Source organism: Aspergillus campestris, assembly GCF_002847485.1.
Source record: "Aspergillus campestris IBT 28561 chromosome Unknown P168scaffold_7, whole genome shotgun sequence".
NCBI lineage: Eukaryota > Fungi > Ascomycota > Eurotiomycetes > Eurotiales > Aspergillaceae > Aspergillus > Aspergillus campestris.
Window position 1 is genome coordinate 241,167 of NW_020194342.1, and position 16,146 is coordinate 257,312.

A 16,146-nucleotide genomic window follows, 5' to 3' on the forward strand; every position below is an offset into this window, starting at 1 on the left:
TGATTTTCATTTGAGTCATTCACCTCGATCCACTTCACGCCAATATTCTTCCATTCCAATCACCTCCTGCCTTTGGTTTCTTGATCCCTCCACTCCACTTGGGGACTAGTCGTGCATTCAATTACTCGCCCACTCTGACGGCCAATTTCTAACCCCCTCCCCTCCTTCCACTCTCTCTCCCACCATGTCCACCCCCGATCCGGCACGACCCCCACCACAACGCCCACCCCTCCGCCCACCCAGCAACCAACCCCTCCAGCCGAGATGTCCGCCCCCGCAGACAAGAAACCCGCCGCCGACCCAGCGGCAGAGAAAGTATCCGGCGCGGAACTCAAGAAGAAAGCCAAGGCCGAAAAGGCCGCCCGTCGCGCCCGCGAGCGCGCCGATCGCGAAGCCACCGGCGGGACACCCGGTCCCAAGGACGGAGCGGGCAAGAAGGGCGCCGGCGCGGGGGGTGCAGCCGGTGGTAAGGACGCCGGTGCGGGCGGACAGAAGGGCCAGCGTCAGCAGCAGCGGAGGGGGTCGACGCAGGGCGGTCCCGAGGCGAAGAAGCGGCCCGTGGAGAACAAGAATGTTGCCGTCTTTGGGCATCTGTATGGACAGCCGCGGCGCACGAGCGTCGCGGGTGCTGGGAAGGAGGTGCATCCGGCTGTGTTGGCGCTGGGTCTGCAGATGAGAGACTATGTGGTGTGTGGGAGTAGTGCGCGCTGCGTTGCTACCTTGTTGGCTTTCAAGCGAGTATGTCTGCTTTCTTTTTCCATTCTTATTTCAATTCATTTTATGGGACAACAGCTCATTCATTGAACAGGTCATCGAGGCGTATACCACCCCTCTCGGAACTTCGCTCTCCCGCCACTTGACCACCCACCTCTCGCACCAGATCAGCTACCTCTCGACGTGTCGCCCGCTGTCCATCAGCCAGGGCAATGCGATCCGCGCCCTGAAACTGGAGATCGCGTCCATCGACCCGTCCGTCCCCGAGGCCGAAGCCAAGGCCGCCCTCAGCGAATTCATCGACAGCTTCATCCGGGAGAAGATCACAGTCGCGGACCAGGTGATCGCCGGCAGCGCGGCGCAGAAGATCCAGGATGGCGACGTCATCGTCACGTACGCAGGCAGCTCGCTCGTCAAGCAGACGCTGCTCGCAGCAGCCCGCGAGGGCAAGCGGTTCCGCGTGTCGGTGATCGACTCGCGCCCGCTGTTCGAGGGCAAGCATATGGCGCGCGCCCTGGTCGCCGCGGGACTCGACGTGCAGTACACGCTCGTCCACGGCATCAGCCACGCCATCAAGGACGCCACCAAGGTGTTCCTGGGCGCTCACGCCATGACCAGTAACGGCCGCTTGTACTCGCGGGTCGGGACGGCTCTTGTGGCCATGTCGGCCAAGGAGCGCGCGGGCGGCGTCGAGGTGCCCGTCATCGTGTGCTGCGAGACTGTCAAATTCACGGACCGGGTTGCACTGGACAGCATCGTGGTCAACGAGCTCGCCGACGCCGACGAGCTGGTGGAGGTGCAGGCCCCGCAGCAGCTGACCGGGCTGCCCGACCCTGCCGCCGCCGCCGCCGCCGCCGCTGCCGCAGAGCAGGAAACCAAGAAGGGCGGGAAGGCCAACCAGACAGCACACAGTGCTCAGAGCGCAGCGACCGAGTTTCCATCCAACGCCTCGCCGCTGGCGAACTGGAAAGAGACGCCCAATCTGCAGCTGCTGAACATCATGTACGATGTGACACCGGCGCAGTACGTGGACATGGTAGTGACGGAGATGGGGAGTCTGCCGCCCAGCGCGGTGCCTGTTGTGCACCGGATGAGTACGAATATGTGATTTCTTAACTTCAGTATTGTCATGATAGATAGAATGGGTTATACAATACCTAAGGTAACCTTAGTAGTGTTCCAGTATAGAGATAGGAATAGGCGGTGAGGTACTGCCGGACTTTCGTATCTAATCTCCCTCAATCCATCAACATCAACAACCTGGAAAACACCACTCCAACTATATCAACACCATAAACAATCTACCACAACAGAACCACACAGCGCGCATTCAACACAGACACAGAACATCCCTTCAAAATGGTCCGTAAACCCATCCCCACCCTCCCACCCACACCAATCCAAAAATCAAACAACTAACCCCCCACAGAGCAAAGACTCAACAGCAACCTACCTGCACATGCACCACCCGCACCTAGCAGACCACTTCGAAGACTTCACGCGCCCACATACCTCCCCCTTCTCCTCAACCTCCACCTCCTCCACAAACTTCACAGCATCAACATCCTCCCCCTCCCTGCCCACCCCCCACCCCACAACAACGACAACGACAACGCCGGGCCCAACGGCGCCCCAACAACAACAACCCACACAGTCACCTACGGCAACAGCGGCTCAACAACAACGACGATCCCGTCCTTCCTGCCCATCGAAGACGTGTACGTCGCGCCGCAGTTCCAGCCTCCTAACCCCGAGGACGAGGACGATGTGGTTCCTGATCAGCATGCTGCGTTTGGGATTACGAGGGCGATGGAGAGGAGGAGGGAGGGGGTTTGGAGGGATTTGGGGCTCGAGGGGTTAGTGAGTTCTGGGGGTGGTGGTGGCAGTGGTGGGAGAGGAGGTGCTGGGGGGAGGGGAGGGGCTGTTGTTAGGGTTAGGGAGGGGGGAGGTTGATGGGGGGAGGAGGGGGGTTGTTATGATGCGGTAGGCTTCTTTGTCTCTGTTGATTGATTGATTGATTGATTGATTGTATGATATGGTGATATGGAGATATATGGTTCATAAGGTATATGGTTCATATGAAGGTATGGTTAATGAATGATATGATACTGGAGAATATAAAGTAAAGTACTATGTCGTAATGTATAAAGATGACCAACGCCATTCCATAATTCAAGCAATCAACTTATATCCGTTTGATATCAACCCGCCCCCGCTCCCACAATTTGTGACTGACATGCTTCTGTTCGCGCTCGTCCTCCGCCAGCTCGCGCGGATGGATCGCCAGCTGCGCGTACGTCCCCGGCGCGCGGCGCTTGGACAGCGTCCCCGGGTTGATGACCAGCACGCTATCCACGACCTTGACGAACGGCGGCAGCGCGCTCGGCACGATCAGCACGTCCGGCCGCACATTCCACCACTCGCCCAGCTTCATGTAGCTGGCGTCGAGCATGGCGCCCGTCCCCGACAGGCTGGGCTGCGACGTCGGCGGGAAGACCGGCTGGAAGTGTCGCTGCTCGATCAGGTACTTGGATAGCCGCGACAGCAGGTTGCCCTCGGCGGGGCGGCCGTGTAGCACCTCCTCGCGGCGCAGGTCGGAGAGCACGTCGTGCGCGCTTATTCCGACGACCGTTTCGTTGAGGGATAGTGTTACCGGGTTGGACACCATGCGGACTTGTTTGGGCAGGCCTAGCTCTTTCTTGCCGAGCTGCTCTTGTGGCCATGATACGTGTCGGCTGACAGCGTCGCGCACGGAGGGGACCATCATGATTGTCACGTTGGGGACCGCCGCGGCGAGTCGTTGGAGCGGCGCGGTCACGCAGTGGCGGAATACCGTTGCGAGGGTGGCCGTGTCTGGGTCGAAGCCCGGCGTGCCATCGAGAAAGTCAAAGTCCCCTGCGGCGACGTGTGGGTGCTCGATGTCCAGGAACGGGCCCAGCAGCACGAGTGCGTCCGCCCCGCTGTCCGCGGCGTTCTTGCACAGCTCGTTTAACGGTTCGAAGGCGAGGTTGTCGTCTGCCGTGTAGGGCCCTGTCGCGACGAGCACGTTCAGCGGGGACGATCCGCCGGTTGCTTCGAGTCGCTCGTTGACGTTGTCGATGGTCACCGTCGAGGAGGCGGCGGGCGGCAGTAACGGCGTGGGGAGGACCTCCTTGACGGAGAAGTAGTTCCCGGACGCGTTGATGCCACGGAGGGCGACGATCTGGCCCGGGAAGAAGTTGGCTGACGGGATAGAGTCCACGTTGAGCGGCACGCGGAGGCCCGCCCCCGTGCGTCGCGACGTTTCCAGCACCAGCGACGCCGGGTTGAGTTTGCCCTCCATGGTGTCGGAGGCGACGCGCCCGATCGCGACGATCTCACTGGTGCTCTGCGTGCCTGCGCTGCCGATCGTGATGTCCTCGGAGGCGTAGTGCTTCTCGAACAGCGCCGTGAACTCGTCGATCCGGTCGTCGAGGATCTCGGACACCTCGGCGAGGCGCATGGCCATGGGCTTGTACGCAAACTTCTTCAGGTCCGTGTTGGCGGTGGGTTTGATTCGTGATTCCGAGTATGGCGCCAGCGGGGGTTCGGGGGGTGGCAGGTGGGAGTTGAGGGTCTCGACGGTTTGGCCGGGGTTAGGGCGGTCCGCGAAGGGAATCGACCTGCTGTGTTAGACGGTGGTATGGATGCATGGTGCAGTCGCAACATACTGGGTGTCCGCCGAGCTAATACTACTACCGTTGGCCAGTTTACTCGGGGTTTTCGCACCAGGCGACTCCAGACCATTCATCCTGCCCAATTTCGGTGCCGTGGGGGACGAAAAGTCCGCCTTCCGTTTGGCAACATTGGCGCTGTTAGGTGTCCGACCATGCGCTGCTCCGGGGGTCAGACCGTCGAGCCTGGACACATCAGCCTCTCATCACCAACGCTTTGGGGGCCTGATTCCGACCTACATGCCGAACACATCGGACGTGGTAGCGGCTCGCGGGGTCGCTGTCTGCGGGAGCTTCTTCTCGGCCGTCTGTCGCCCTCCGCGGCCGCGAGTCTCGCGCTCGAGACCGTCCTGAACATCTCGCTTGAAGAGGCGCACCGTCTCGAGATCCATCTTCGTCTCCTCCCCCATCTTCAAACAGTAGGACTCCCATTTGTAGAATAGTTCCTGTGGGGCGATCGAGTGGACGCGGAGGATGGACTGTAGCTCGGTGAGAATATCTTTCGGGAGGCCATCGGGGGCCGCAGGAGCGAAGAGCTCATTGATCTCCGCCGTGTCACCCATGTCTACCTATCAACCAGGGTTCTCGAGGGTCTGGGGTAAAAAAGATGATGCCAAATGCGAAGAGGTCGGCGCGTCCCGCGATCTCACGCGTCGGATCCATTAAGTACCGACCGCCTTCCTTAAAGGACTGACCGCCTTGAAATGCCCGACAACCCAAACAGGTAATGCGCAAAGACCGAATTCTCACCAGAGCAAATCTATTTCTATTCTGGTCCAATGGTAAGAATAGGATCGGCCAGGGATCTGTCGATCTCGGATGATACGTGAATCATGCCGAGAAAAACGTAATTTTAAAAAAGGTGGGAAAAAAGCAAAGGAGGAGAATCTGCCGCATGAAACAAACCGGTCAGAGAGTGGACACGTTCGATGCTTCTATAAGAGCTTCCACTGCCCCCTTTGCCTGCTCTTCCTCCCCGGTCGGTCTTTTTTGAACAATTCCAACCCAACACACATTGATCCACTATGACTACTCCCTCCGAAACCCCTGTCAGCACGACGGTCTCTCCTGAGGCCGTTCCGAACGGCAGTCAACTGTCCCTCCCCGTCTCCGCGGCCGACGGTCTCGTCCAGAAACCGTTCGCCCTCCCCCTGGATACCTCCAAGCCCGAAACGCCGGCCCCACTCACGGCCGACCAACAAGCCAAATATGACACCGTGTTGAGAGCCGTGTCCCAGTGGACGACGGTGCCGACCACGGCGGCGAAGAATGCCGCGGTGGAGCCCATCACCGACGACGAGCGCCTGTTTCTGACGCGCGAGTGCCTGCTGCGCTACCTGCGGGCGACCAAGTGGAACGTGCCCGAGGCGATCGGGCGGCTACAGCGCACGCTGACCTGGCGGCGCGAGTACGGGGTCGCGAAGCTGACGGAGGATTACATCTCGGTGGAGAACGAGACGGGGAAGCAGGTGATTCTGGGGTACGACATTCACGCGCGGCCCTGTCTGTACTTGCTGCCGTCCAACCAGAACACGGAGAAGAGCGACCGACAGATCGAGCATCTGGTGTACATGCTGGAGCGGGTGATTGACATCATGGGGCCCGACCAGGAGACGCTGGCGCTGATCGTCAACTACAACGAGACCAAGTCGGGGCAGAACGCCAGCGTCGGCCAGGCCAAGCAGACGCTCAACTTTCTGCAGAACCATTATCCGGAGCGGTTGGGGCGCGCCTTGGTGATTAACAGTATGCCACTTCTCTTTTCCTTTCTTCTCTGCCTGATCTTTTGGGTTGATATACTGACGATGAGACAATCATAGTGCCCTTCATGGTCATGGGTTTCTTCAAGCTGATCACCCCGTTCATCGACCCCCACACGCGCCAGAAGCTCAAGTTCAACGAGGATCTGTGCCAACACGTCCCGTCGGGCCAGCTGATGAAGTCGATGGGCGGCGATGTCGAGTTCCGCTACGACCATTCGATCTACTGGCCCGCGATGACCGCGATGGCCGATCAGAAGCGCCAGGCCTACCGCGAGCGCTGGGTTCAAAACGGCAAGCACATCGGCGAGTACGAGAACTATTTGAAGACGGGAGAGGGGCCGCGCGTGGCGTCGGGCGAGGAATCGACTGCATGATTTTTTTTTTTTTTTTTTCTTTTTTTTTTTTCTCTTGTCTTCTCCTTTTTCTTCTGTCTTTTTTGTCCCCTTTCTTTGTCTTTTCCTTAATACTCCTATCGTTGATATCGCAGATGAGCTTGCTTGATTCGAATCCGGCGTCGAGTGCATGCATGGTTGATTTGATCTTGATATGGACCGTTTATAGATATAGATTAACGCTGACTGATGTCGAGTCGTGTATATACCTTCTATATGATACGTCGATAATAGAGCAGGCGCATTCCCCTCCTCCACTTCGTCTCCATCGTCTCCATCTATAGGTATATAGACATCACGTGACCAGCGGGGTTGTACTTCCCATGACGTTGGATGGCATGATCAGGGGTTGCAGATAGTTCGAGGGGCAATAGTATTACAAGAGCTTGCAGTGGAGTGCCTGTACTTCAGGAGTACCTTTTACCAAGTCCTGTACGTAGTCGTGCTGTTGATACTTAATAGTGATATAGACATGTGGATCCCAATAGCCCCAATGCGTACAGATCATATGCTTCCCCACGAGTAGAAGAGGATCAATATGAATTAAGTATAATTATCACAAAATCCATATTAGATACTAATATAATCCAAAAATACAGAATAAAATCAGGTAATATAGAAGAATCAATTGTTAAGACGATCATACCCAACCGGGTCACCGCCCGCCAGACGGTCCAACTCCACCGTCATCCTCTCTCTCTCTCTCTCTCCCTCTCTCTTCTTCTCCCACTTACTCCCCTCAATTCAACCTTCCCTCAGAGCTCTCGACAGGATCCACAACCTCATCTCTCGTCATTCCCTCTCTACTTCAACACGAGTTGTCCTTCCCCCTTTCATACTCGAATCACGATCAACAATCGTCTATTCGCGACACCCCTCCAATGCCCCCCACCCAGCCCGACAGGGCCATCGATCGCGAAGAGCGCGAGGGTCTGGTGAGTCCTCCTCTCCTCCCCTCTCCTGTCGCGTGATATATTTTGCTCTCTCTCTTTAAATTGAATTCAATATTTCTATCGCTGTTTGCTTCTTTCTCTTCTCTTTTCCCTTGTCTGGTCTGGCTGGACTTTTCTGTTTCCATCCCAGTTTTTCTTCTTCCCCTCTGGCGCGCACACGGGAGCTGGCGGGTCCTTGCGGCACCTGGCGGCCTCCGTGAGAGCTGCCGCCCCTGCATGTCGCCTGTAATTTCTTTCGCGACTTGTCAATCGTCAAAATCCGGAGAGATCTTGACTAATAGAGTTCCTTCTCCCCTTCATATTCTCTGTAGCGCGCCATTCGCATCTTTCTCAAGGCCCGGACCAGTTACGATGTCCTCCCGCTTAGTTTCCGCCTCATAATCTTCGATACCTCCTTGTCCGTCAAGGAGTCTCTAAATATCCTCATCCAGAATGGCATGTTCTTCTTCTCCCCCGTTCGCGCAACGCGCCGCGCCGTGCGCTCGAAAAATTGGGTTTTATGCTGACGTCGGCCCCTTGCCGGGTGTCACCGTTAGGCATCGTCTCCGCGCCGTTATGGGACTCCAAGTCCTCCACCTTCGCCGGTCTGCTGACCACCTCCGACTACATCAATGTCATTCAGTACTACTTCCAGAACCCTGCCGCCCTGGATCAGATCGATCAGTTCCGATTGGATAGTCTCCGAGGTGCGTCGGTCCACGTGTACTGCCACCCCCCGCGTGCATGACAAGAGACCCTAACATACAGCGGTCTAGAGGTCGAAAAAGCGCTAGGCGTCGCGCCTCCAGAGACCATCTCCATCGATCCCGAACGCCCCCTGTATGAGGCCTGTCGCCGCATGCTGCAGTCCCGCGCCCGTCGCATTCCCCTCGTCACCAACGACAGCCAGACCGATCGATCCCACGTCCTCAGCGTCGTCACCCAGTACCGCATCCTCAAGTTTGTCGCCGTCAATGTCAGCGACACGCAGCGGTTGCGCAAATCGTTGGGGGAGATCCTCCTGGGCACCTACGACAACGTGGCCACCGCCTCCATGGATACCCCAGTCATCGACGTGATTCATATCTTTGTGGAACGAAGCATATCCAGCGTGCCGATCCTGAATTCCGAAGGTAGGAGGGTCCGGTCCCGAGCGCGTGTATCCGCCGTACTGACGCGCGCTAGGTGTTCTCTACAATGTTTTTGAAGCGGTCGACGTGGTGACCCTGATCAAAGGTGGGGTGTACGATGATCTGAGTCTTACGGTGGGCGAAGCGCTGAAAAAGCGATCTCCGGTGAGTTGCATTTCTTCCGAAGCGCATGTTGGAGGGCTTTTCCCCGCTGATCTTTTTGTCCAGGACTTCCCCGGAATCTACACATGCTCGTTGAATGATGGGCTGGACACCATCTTCGACACCATCCGCAAATCCCGCGTGCACCGACTGGTCGTGGTAGACGACAACTTCCGGCTGAAGGGCGTCCTCACTCTCAGCGACATCCTGGAATACATTCTCCTCGAGGGTGAAAGTGACGAGTCATGGCGGCCTCATTAAAGAAAGCTCAGGCGTACAAATTGCATGGGAATGGCGTTCTTCGAGTAGCTTCCAGTCTCTGGCTGGCAGCGGACTATGTGTTCCACAGCGGGTTATTGTGAATTGAAAAGATAAGCAAAGAAGGCATGGTACGGTACGGTTGATCTACCGGATGGGGACCGCACCGATCATGACCTAGCATTGGCGTTTGGCTTGAAATAGACTTTATTCTGTTTATATAAATTCCTTGTCTGTTGTTTTAGAGTCATGTCATATCATCACTGTCTTTGATCCATACTGCTTTCCATGAGGTCTTGGCACCTGCTCCTGGTGAACGGTCGTATATGAGGGAAGCAACGAGCGCTGTCCCATTCACCCTGGACCAGTCTCCTGACCAGTGAATGCAGGCAAAACACCACTTTACTGAAATGAAAGAATACCTAGGATCAGTCACATCCAAGGAAGGGACGACCTTGAAAACCTTGGTGGTTCTCATAACGACATCCTCCATCTACCCAGTACGTTGCCAACACATCAGCAGACGCATCTTCTTTCCATATATTGAAATTGTCTACAGTTGTTGCACAAAAATGGGACGACTCTTTGAGAACTTATTCTCCCGACGGTCGGGCGCCACCAGCACTGAGTTTGGGACCCCCCTACTCCGCCTAGATGAGAGGTCAGACGGTGGTGCGCCGCATCGACTTCTTGGGGCATCGTCATCGAGAGAGGCCGTGGAAAGGTCGATGGTTTACGGATTGCAGAATGCGCCTTGCGAGGGAGAGATTGATTTCGATCGGTCGGCTCGGCGACTTCACCCTACCAGCTCGGCTCGACATCGGGATTCCCCCAGAAATGGCCTATTATCCACAGAGTCTACGCGTCCTCCGAGGAGCATTCGGCGACTGACCGGTTGGGTGACCCTTCTCCGTTCTCGCCGTGGCCGTGACAAAGCTGCGTGGGAGGCCTTCCCCGTGCCCGATCGGTCCGCTTGCCATGCCCCCATCAACCCTGGGGATAGGGCTGACGGACACCTGGTCCCGTGCGCCAGCTTCTTGAGCGAGGATCCCAGCTCCCGCAAGCCCAGCGACCGGACGACCGTGTCCGATCTGACTGCCGTGACGGTCTCCCACCATCCGTCGCGGCGTACCCTGACCCCGATTCCCACCGTCGATCGGGACCTGATCTTTGAAGACGCTGGGCCCGACTCCACTCGATCGGACGATCCCCCGGTGACGACTGCGCCGGTGGTCCAGGCCAACCCCGGGTTTTTGTACGCGGACGTGCCGTTCGACTTCTTTCCCGAGCCTGTGGAGCGCGATGTGGATGAGATCACCTTGCCGGCCTGTCATTGCGGCAGCTCATCCACGGAGAGCTCGGGCCTGCCTCGCAGTGTCTCCAAGGAGAGTCGGTGGTCGGGTGGGTTGGACCGACAGGCGGCCGCGATCGCTTTCAATGAATTGGCGGGCAAATTTCAGTTCGTGCCCCTACCGGTGCCACCGGACGGGGAGGATGCGGAACTCGATCGCACGGACGAGACGGTGCCACGGCGACGGGACCGGGTGCTCGTGCGCATCCGCAGCATGCGATCCAGTTTGTCGCTCGGTTCGCCGGTGTCTCCACCCCGGACCCTACGGCGGCGTCGGACTGTGGTCGGGGTCCGTTCTCCCGCCTCTGCGATGACCTCGCTTTGTGGCAAGCCACTGGAAGATTTGGCTCGGCTGGGGGGGCATAGCTTTCTGTTTCTGCCCCCGGAATTTGCGCCCGCACCGCTGCGGCTGCCAGTGTGCTTCGTGGCTACGGCAAAGTATCTGAGACGGTTTGGTAAGCCCCCTTCTCCTGTTTCTTCCACGCTAGACGTAGTTCCCCTTGGGCCTTGGTTGATCGTTCTGCTGGCAGGCCCTCATGTGCATGACCTTTTTTGGAAGAAGGGGGACCCGAAAACGGCGACGCGGGTGTATGAGTACTTTGCGCGGCAGGTGCGCTCGGCAGAGAGGGAGCAGGATCGGATCCAGGAAACGACCCGGCGCAGTCAGATGCCGGTGGAGCTAGAGGAGGTGCTGCGACCGGACGGGTCCAGCGACCATGCGTCGCAGGTGCAGGGCGTGGCGTGGGCATTCAAGACCCTGGTGGCTGGGCTCCCGGGGGGTCTACTGGGGTCGTCGCGACTATACGAGGCACTGGTGGACCTCTCCCATCATCGACACCACTCGGGAGTGGAACGGAGCTCTGCGCGAGTGCAGGGAATCGGACTGGCGATCGTCGCCCTCACCAGCCCGCTCCAGCGCAACCTGCTCTGCGGGGTGATCGGGCTCTGCACCAGCCTGGTCGCAGGGGACGGCGAGACGGAGGGGGCGATCCGTCATCGTCTGGACGGTCTCATCCAGGCCTGGGAGCCCGTGCTGCGAGGCCAGACGGGACGGACGGCGGATGCGTTCTCCGCGGTGGAGAGGGAGATCGAAGGACAGCGGGTGGCCGGCATGCTGATCGACAACTGGCGACGGATCAATCGACAGCTGGTCCAATCGAAGTCAGGAGGATAGGGTACTTTTGATCGACTTGCATCATCGGAGAGATTGTTCTTGTTATCGTTTACAGTTTAGCGTTGATGTACATATCGACCCACCTGTTTAGGTGTCTAACCGGTAACCGGAGAGACTAGCAGATGACATGACTCGAAAACCGGTTCTATCCATCTATCTGTCGTTTCCCCTCTGGCGATGTCTTTATGTCTATGTGTGACTTCGACCCGATAAACATACAGACACACAGACCACGACACGTAATCCCATCATCCACAACCCCTCCACTAACCACCCAACAAAGAGGGGAGGGGTAACGGGCAAAAATCATGACGCCATCGTCAACCTCCTCGTCCAACACGAACTCTCCCTGTGTGTGCGCGTCGATTAAGCTAAGCTAAGTTGGGCTGGACCATCAAACCCCAGAACCTACACTGAGGTGAAACAGACCCAGACCCAGACCCAGGCCCTGAGAATGAAAAACGATGAGGGCCAGAGGGCTGGCTGGCCCCACTTGGATAATTAGTGTACTTGGTACTAGTAGTACATCGTGGATACCCCGCTGAGCAGCAAACAGACTTGAAACCGTATTGGATGGATCGATCGAGAGGGTATAGTGGCTGGTTGTATGAGCTGGGAGGTTGGTTGATTGGTTGGTTGGTTGGTATTATTGATTGACTGGTCTGTTCCGCTGACTTGTCTGTTTAGGAAGTTCCGTTCTCTACGGCATGTTGTTTTTGTTGTTCTTGTTGATGTTGTTGTTGTTCTTGTCAACTGTTTACCTGTGTTGCTTTTTCCTCCACGATAGTATCGTTTTCTTCCACTCTCTCTGACTGTCCACATTCATACCGTCTTCTCTCTATTTCTCATTGGCTATCTTTTGTCGGGGATATCAGTCGTGGTAAGCCTTATGCCAAGTGCTGTTGAGCAGTTTGGTGTCGCACTCATTCTATATATATATATATATATATATATATTCCAGGCCCTTGTGCAGGTCACTTGTATGGACAACAATGACAATCGTGAGATGGTCACCGTGGTGTTTAACAGGTGTATTCCATTATGCATCACACACACAATTCCCTGGTCGAGATCATCGTATGATTATGACTTGCGCTGTTTCCCACATAAACTGTTGTTTTGAGCTTTCATGTTTTGCAACTATTCGCAACTTTACATAGTATCAATATCATCAATATCAACATCAATCAACATTTCGACCATTCCATCCGTTCCCCATAGTAGTGTGCATAAAGTACATCAACTCATCCTATTTTATTTACTTCTCACTATCTCCATGGCCATAAGCCCACCGTAAACAAGACTAGAAAGGGCAAACCAGGGAAAACACCGGTTATGACGCCATAGTCGGGTTCCTTGTCCAACCCAGCTCGGTCTCCATCCTGGTTACAGGCCAGACCCCAGCGGATCCCCACCGGTGGATACTTGAATCCCGGATTGTACAAAATAGTGGATCCTGAGATAGTACAGGAGAGTGGATCCCCCCAAGCAAACAAATCGACATTTTTTGACATCGATCGAGGGAGGGAGGGAGGGAGGGGGGAACCCTCCATGGCCAGTAACAGCCCGGCTGTCTGATCCGGGGCGACGTTGATATCATTGATCGACTTTCCTGTCTTGTTCCGTTGATCTTCTATTTCTTGTCTGGTCTGGTCGGTTTCGGTTGGGATTGGGGTTGGTGTGGAATTGCTCCTGCGTTCCGACACACTTGATGGTTCCTCGTTTCGATGGTTGTGTGTATAGGATCGGAATTGCCCACTCGAATTAAACCTCCCACGGCGGATGATGGCGGTGCGCTTTCTATATTAACCTTTTCTTCCCTTTCTTTCTCGGTCTTTTCTCTTCTGCTCGCTTCTTCTCCTCTTCTTCCTCTTCTTCCTCTTCTCTCTCGTCCGCGACGATCCGAATCCCCACCATCCTCTTCTCTCCCGCTCTCCACCTTCCTCCATTCATCGTTATTCGAAATATCTCAGTCGCAATCATTCAGATCCATCAAAACACCCATATCACCAAATCACTCAGATCCTTCAGCTTCGGAATCATGCTTGATCAGCGTCTTCCACCCACGGGCTCTGCGTCCCTCCCATCACCCCCCGTCACCCCGGGCAAGTTGTCAGTCTCGTTGAGCCCCAGCAATGATGCTCATGAGACATCAAGTCCCAGCCCCAAACGGCGCAAGGGGTCCACTCGAAAACCGACCAAACCCACCCCTGAGGAGCGCGAGCAGTACTTGGAGCGCAACCGCCAGGCAGCGAGCAAGTGTCGCCAGAAGCGGAAGAGGGCGACAGAGGAGCTGCGAGCACAATATAAGGAGCTAAAGGGTAAACATGAACAACTCGACGCGCTTGAGTACGACCTGCGCGATTCAGTGACTCGTCTCAAAACCGAATTACTAAAGCACCATGACTGCGGAGATCCCAATGTCAATGCATATCTGCAGCAAGAGGCGATCAATATTCCCAAGAAATACGCGAAGAACAACTTGGCAGCCTACCTGTCTTCGGGGGCGCCTGCCCACCAGGGCCCCTCCCAGGCCACTTTCCAGGTCCCTTCCCAGGCCACCTTCCAGGCTTCCCCCCAGGGGATGATGATCGCCCCGCCGTCTTTCTCGTCACCGGTCTTCGGCGCCGGCAGCACCAGCAGCATCACCAACCCAAGCCTGGCATCACCAACCAGCGCGGTGAGCTTCGACAGCTCCTTCGGCCAGGAAGCTGCCGGTCCGGTGTCGGCAACCATGCCGTCGCATGTGACCAATGCCTTTGATGATGCGATCCCGATGAGATTCCCGGATCCGCCCCTCCCCATTATGGAGAACGACTGCCCTTGTGACCAGCCGCCGTCCACCATGATGGACTCGGGAGTTTTCTTGGCTCAGGAGACGAGCTTCCTCAATGACATGTATCTGATTGATCCCGACCTGGACCCGGCGTTCTGAGATACCGACAGTCATTCACGAACGATAAAGAGATGTATAACCAACGATGACGAACCATGAGAACAGAAAAAAAAAAACTCTTTACCACGGCGTTCTATACTGATGTATTCTACGATGACTTCCGCACGATTCCCCCGGCTGTATTTCTAGCAAGGTGTTCGTGTTGTGTTTTTTTGCGTCCGACTGATCCCCAGTTTCAGTCGGCTTGTGTTTCCTTTCCTTCTATTTATTCTTGGGGTTTGATTTTGATTTCTTTCTTGCTTTCTGTTCTTACTACCTTCTTTGATGAGCTTTGCTCCATCCGGACTGTCCTAATACCTAATCCTGTTTCCTATTTCAATTGTTTGCTTGCGTTCAATCTACGGAGAAGGGAAAAATGAAAGACACCAAAAAAACGGGGGGGGAAAAAAGAAAATTCAAAACAAAAAAAAGAATGTCTGTATTACTATGTTTTAAGATTGTCGCAGGGGCAGGCTGGTTATATTCCAAGATTGTCAAAGGGAGGAAAGGGTTATATCACTATATACTGATAGTGTCGCAAGGACAGACTGATTGTATTAGTATGATTACTCTTGTTTGGGTGGTGTTATTGGAGTTTTAGGGAGAATGAAATTTGTTATTGATTGATGTTCTTGTAGGGTAGTTTACTTGCTGTAGTTGTAGCTGTAGCTGTACTGAACTCTAGCTGTGCTTTAGCTATACTTGAGCTATACTTGAGCTATACTTCACTGTACTATGGCTGTATCTAAGCTCTATTCAAGCTATATTTAAGCTATATTCAAGTTATATCCAAGCTTGGCCCCAGCTAGCCCTAGCTATGTCCTAGCTATCCTCTTGCTGTACTCAAGCTACAGCTACTATGTATCTTAGTACGCAGTAGATAGTATAGAATAAACAGTCTATGTATGCAGTGATAGTAAGCAGTAGCTACTAGTAGTAGATAGAGAGAGACGTACCCCAAACACGATATAGATAATAATGATAATACACATACTTTGTACTCTAATACTACGATGTTACAATATGATGAATTCGATCACTACCCATATCTAGATCTATCTACATAGAACAGTCTCTTCAACTCGGTAGATTCTACTATCTAGGTAGAATGGTCCTTTATTCGAGTAGTCTAGTATATCACAACACAGCATACATCACTATGAACGCATACTCTCCCCCCCTCTCTCTTCGCCCTCTATTAGCACACTCACTCGGCAGAGTCGGCACAGGAATCAGAATCAGATCAGATCACGAACTCTAACAGCCCAGAAGGATCAAGATCACGAACTCAAATACCGGCCACTGAATGAGAATCAGGACAGACCAGATCACGAACTCAACAACACAATGATCAATGAGAATCAAGACACAATCAGATCACGAACTCAAAAGACGGCATAGACTACGGTCGAATCCGAAAAACACCCAACCGGTTGATCCAGACCGGAAAGTACCTTGGAAGTATCCGTAGAAACCCTCGACTATCAAAGAGTATGTACATGTTTCATGGACTGTTCCATTAAAGTCCATTCTCATATGATAATACATGTATGATACAGGGCAGTAAACAACGGTAGGGATAAATTTCCGGGGAACTATAAATAAAGTTTATCTTATTTTATGTATTTTATCTTTTATACTTT

At 54.8% G+C, this 16,146-nt stretch overlaps 8 protein-coding genes across 8 annotated transcripts; 7 read left to right on the forward strand and 1 right to left on the reverse strand.

The window, feature by feature from the left end:
• The first annotated feature begins 109 nt into the window (after positions 1 to 109).
• P168DRAFT_269817 (translation initiation factor eIF2B subunit delta) lies at positions 110 to 1,878 on the forward strand. The gene is made up of 2 exons (XM_024835163.1): positions 110 to 738; positions 809 to 1,878. Exons 1-2 carry the CDS (start codon positions 265 to 267, stop codon positions 1,820 to 1,822), a joined length of 1,488 nt encoding a protein of 495 aa, XP_024692117.1. The 5' UTR covers positions 110 to 264; the 3' UTR covers positions 1,823 to 1,878.
• Positions 1,879 to 2,073: 195 nt separating this feature from the next.
• P168DRAFT_327584 (Apc13 domain protein) lies at positions 2,074 to 2,667 on the forward strand (the record flags this gene model as incomplete). The annotated part of the gene is made up of 2 exons (XM_024841253.1): positions 2,074 to 2,080; positions 2,144 to 2,667. 2 exons carry the CDS (start codon positions 2,074 to 2,076, stop codon positions 2,665 to 2,667), a joined length of 531 nt encoding a protein of 176 aa, XP_024692118.1.
• Positions 2,668 to 2,899: 232 nt separating this feature from the next.
• P168DRAFT_318986 (DNA-directed DNA polymerase alpha subunit POL12) lies at positions 2,900 to 4,969 on the reverse strand (the record flags this gene model as incomplete). The annotated part of the gene is made up of 3 exons (XM_024840243.1): positions 2,900 to 4,355; positions 4,404 to 4,592; positions 4,647 to 4,969. 3 exons carry the CDS (start codon positions 4,967 to 4,969, stop codon positions 2,900 to 2,902), a joined length of 1,968 nt encoding a protein of 655 aa, XP_024692119.1.
• Positions 4,970 to 5,287: 318 nt separating this feature from the next.
• On the forward strand, positions 5,288 to 6,536 carry P168DRAFT_290687 (CRAL/TRIO domain protein). The gene has a single exon (XM_024837271.1). It carries the CDS (start codon positions 5,432 to 5,434, stop codon positions 6,224 to 6,226), a length of 795 nt encoding a protein of 264 aa, XP_024692120.1. The 5' UTR covers positions 5,288 to 5,431; the 3' UTR covers positions 6,227 to 6,536.
• Positions 6,537 to 7,442: 906 nt separating this feature from the next.
• snf4 (AMP-activated serine/threonine-protein kinase regulatory subunit SNF4) lies at positions 7,443 to 9,249 on the forward strand (the record flags this gene model as incomplete). The annotated part of the gene is made up of 6 exons (XM_024839467.1): positions 7,443 to 7,496; positions 7,826 to 7,949; positions 8,051 to 8,200; positions 8,270 to 8,626; positions 8,679 to 8,788; positions 8,852 to 9,249. 6 exons carry the CDS (start codon positions 7,443 to 7,445, stop codon positions 9,044 to 9,046), a joined length of 990 nt encoding a protein of 329 aa, XP_024692121.1. The 3' UTR covers positions 9,047 to 9,249.
• On the forward strand, positions 9,223 to 11,719 carry P168DRAFT_290689 (uncharacterized protein). The gene has a single exon (XM_024837272.1). The coding sequence runs from the start codon at positions 9,616 to 9,618 to the stop codon at positions 11,566 to 11,568; it is 1,953 nt and encodes a 650-aa protein (XP_024692122.1). The 5' UTR covers positions 9,223 to 9,615; the 3' UTR covers positions 11,569 to 11,719.
• A 2,037-nt stretch (positions 11,720 to 13,756) lies between these two features.
• On the forward strand, positions 13,757 to 14,011 carry atfB (bZIP transcription factor atfB; the record flags this gene model as incomplete). The annotated part of the gene is made up of 1 exon (XM_024833068.1): positions 13,757 to 14,011. A coding segment is annotated over one exon (255 nt), but the record flags the coding sequence as incomplete, so codon positions are not given.
• Positions 14,012 to 14,691: 680 nt separating this feature from the next.
• P168DRAFT_164254 (uncharacterized protein) lies at positions 14,692 to 15,137 on the forward strand. Its single transcript, XM_024832862.1, has one exon. It carries the CDS (start codon positions 14,880 to 14,882, stop codon positions 15,102 to 15,104), a length of 225 nt encoding a protein of 74 aa, XP_024692124.1. The 5' UTR covers positions 14,692 to 14,879; the 3' UTR covers positions 15,105 to 15,137.
• Positions 15,138 to 16,146: the final 1,009 nt, after the last annotated feature.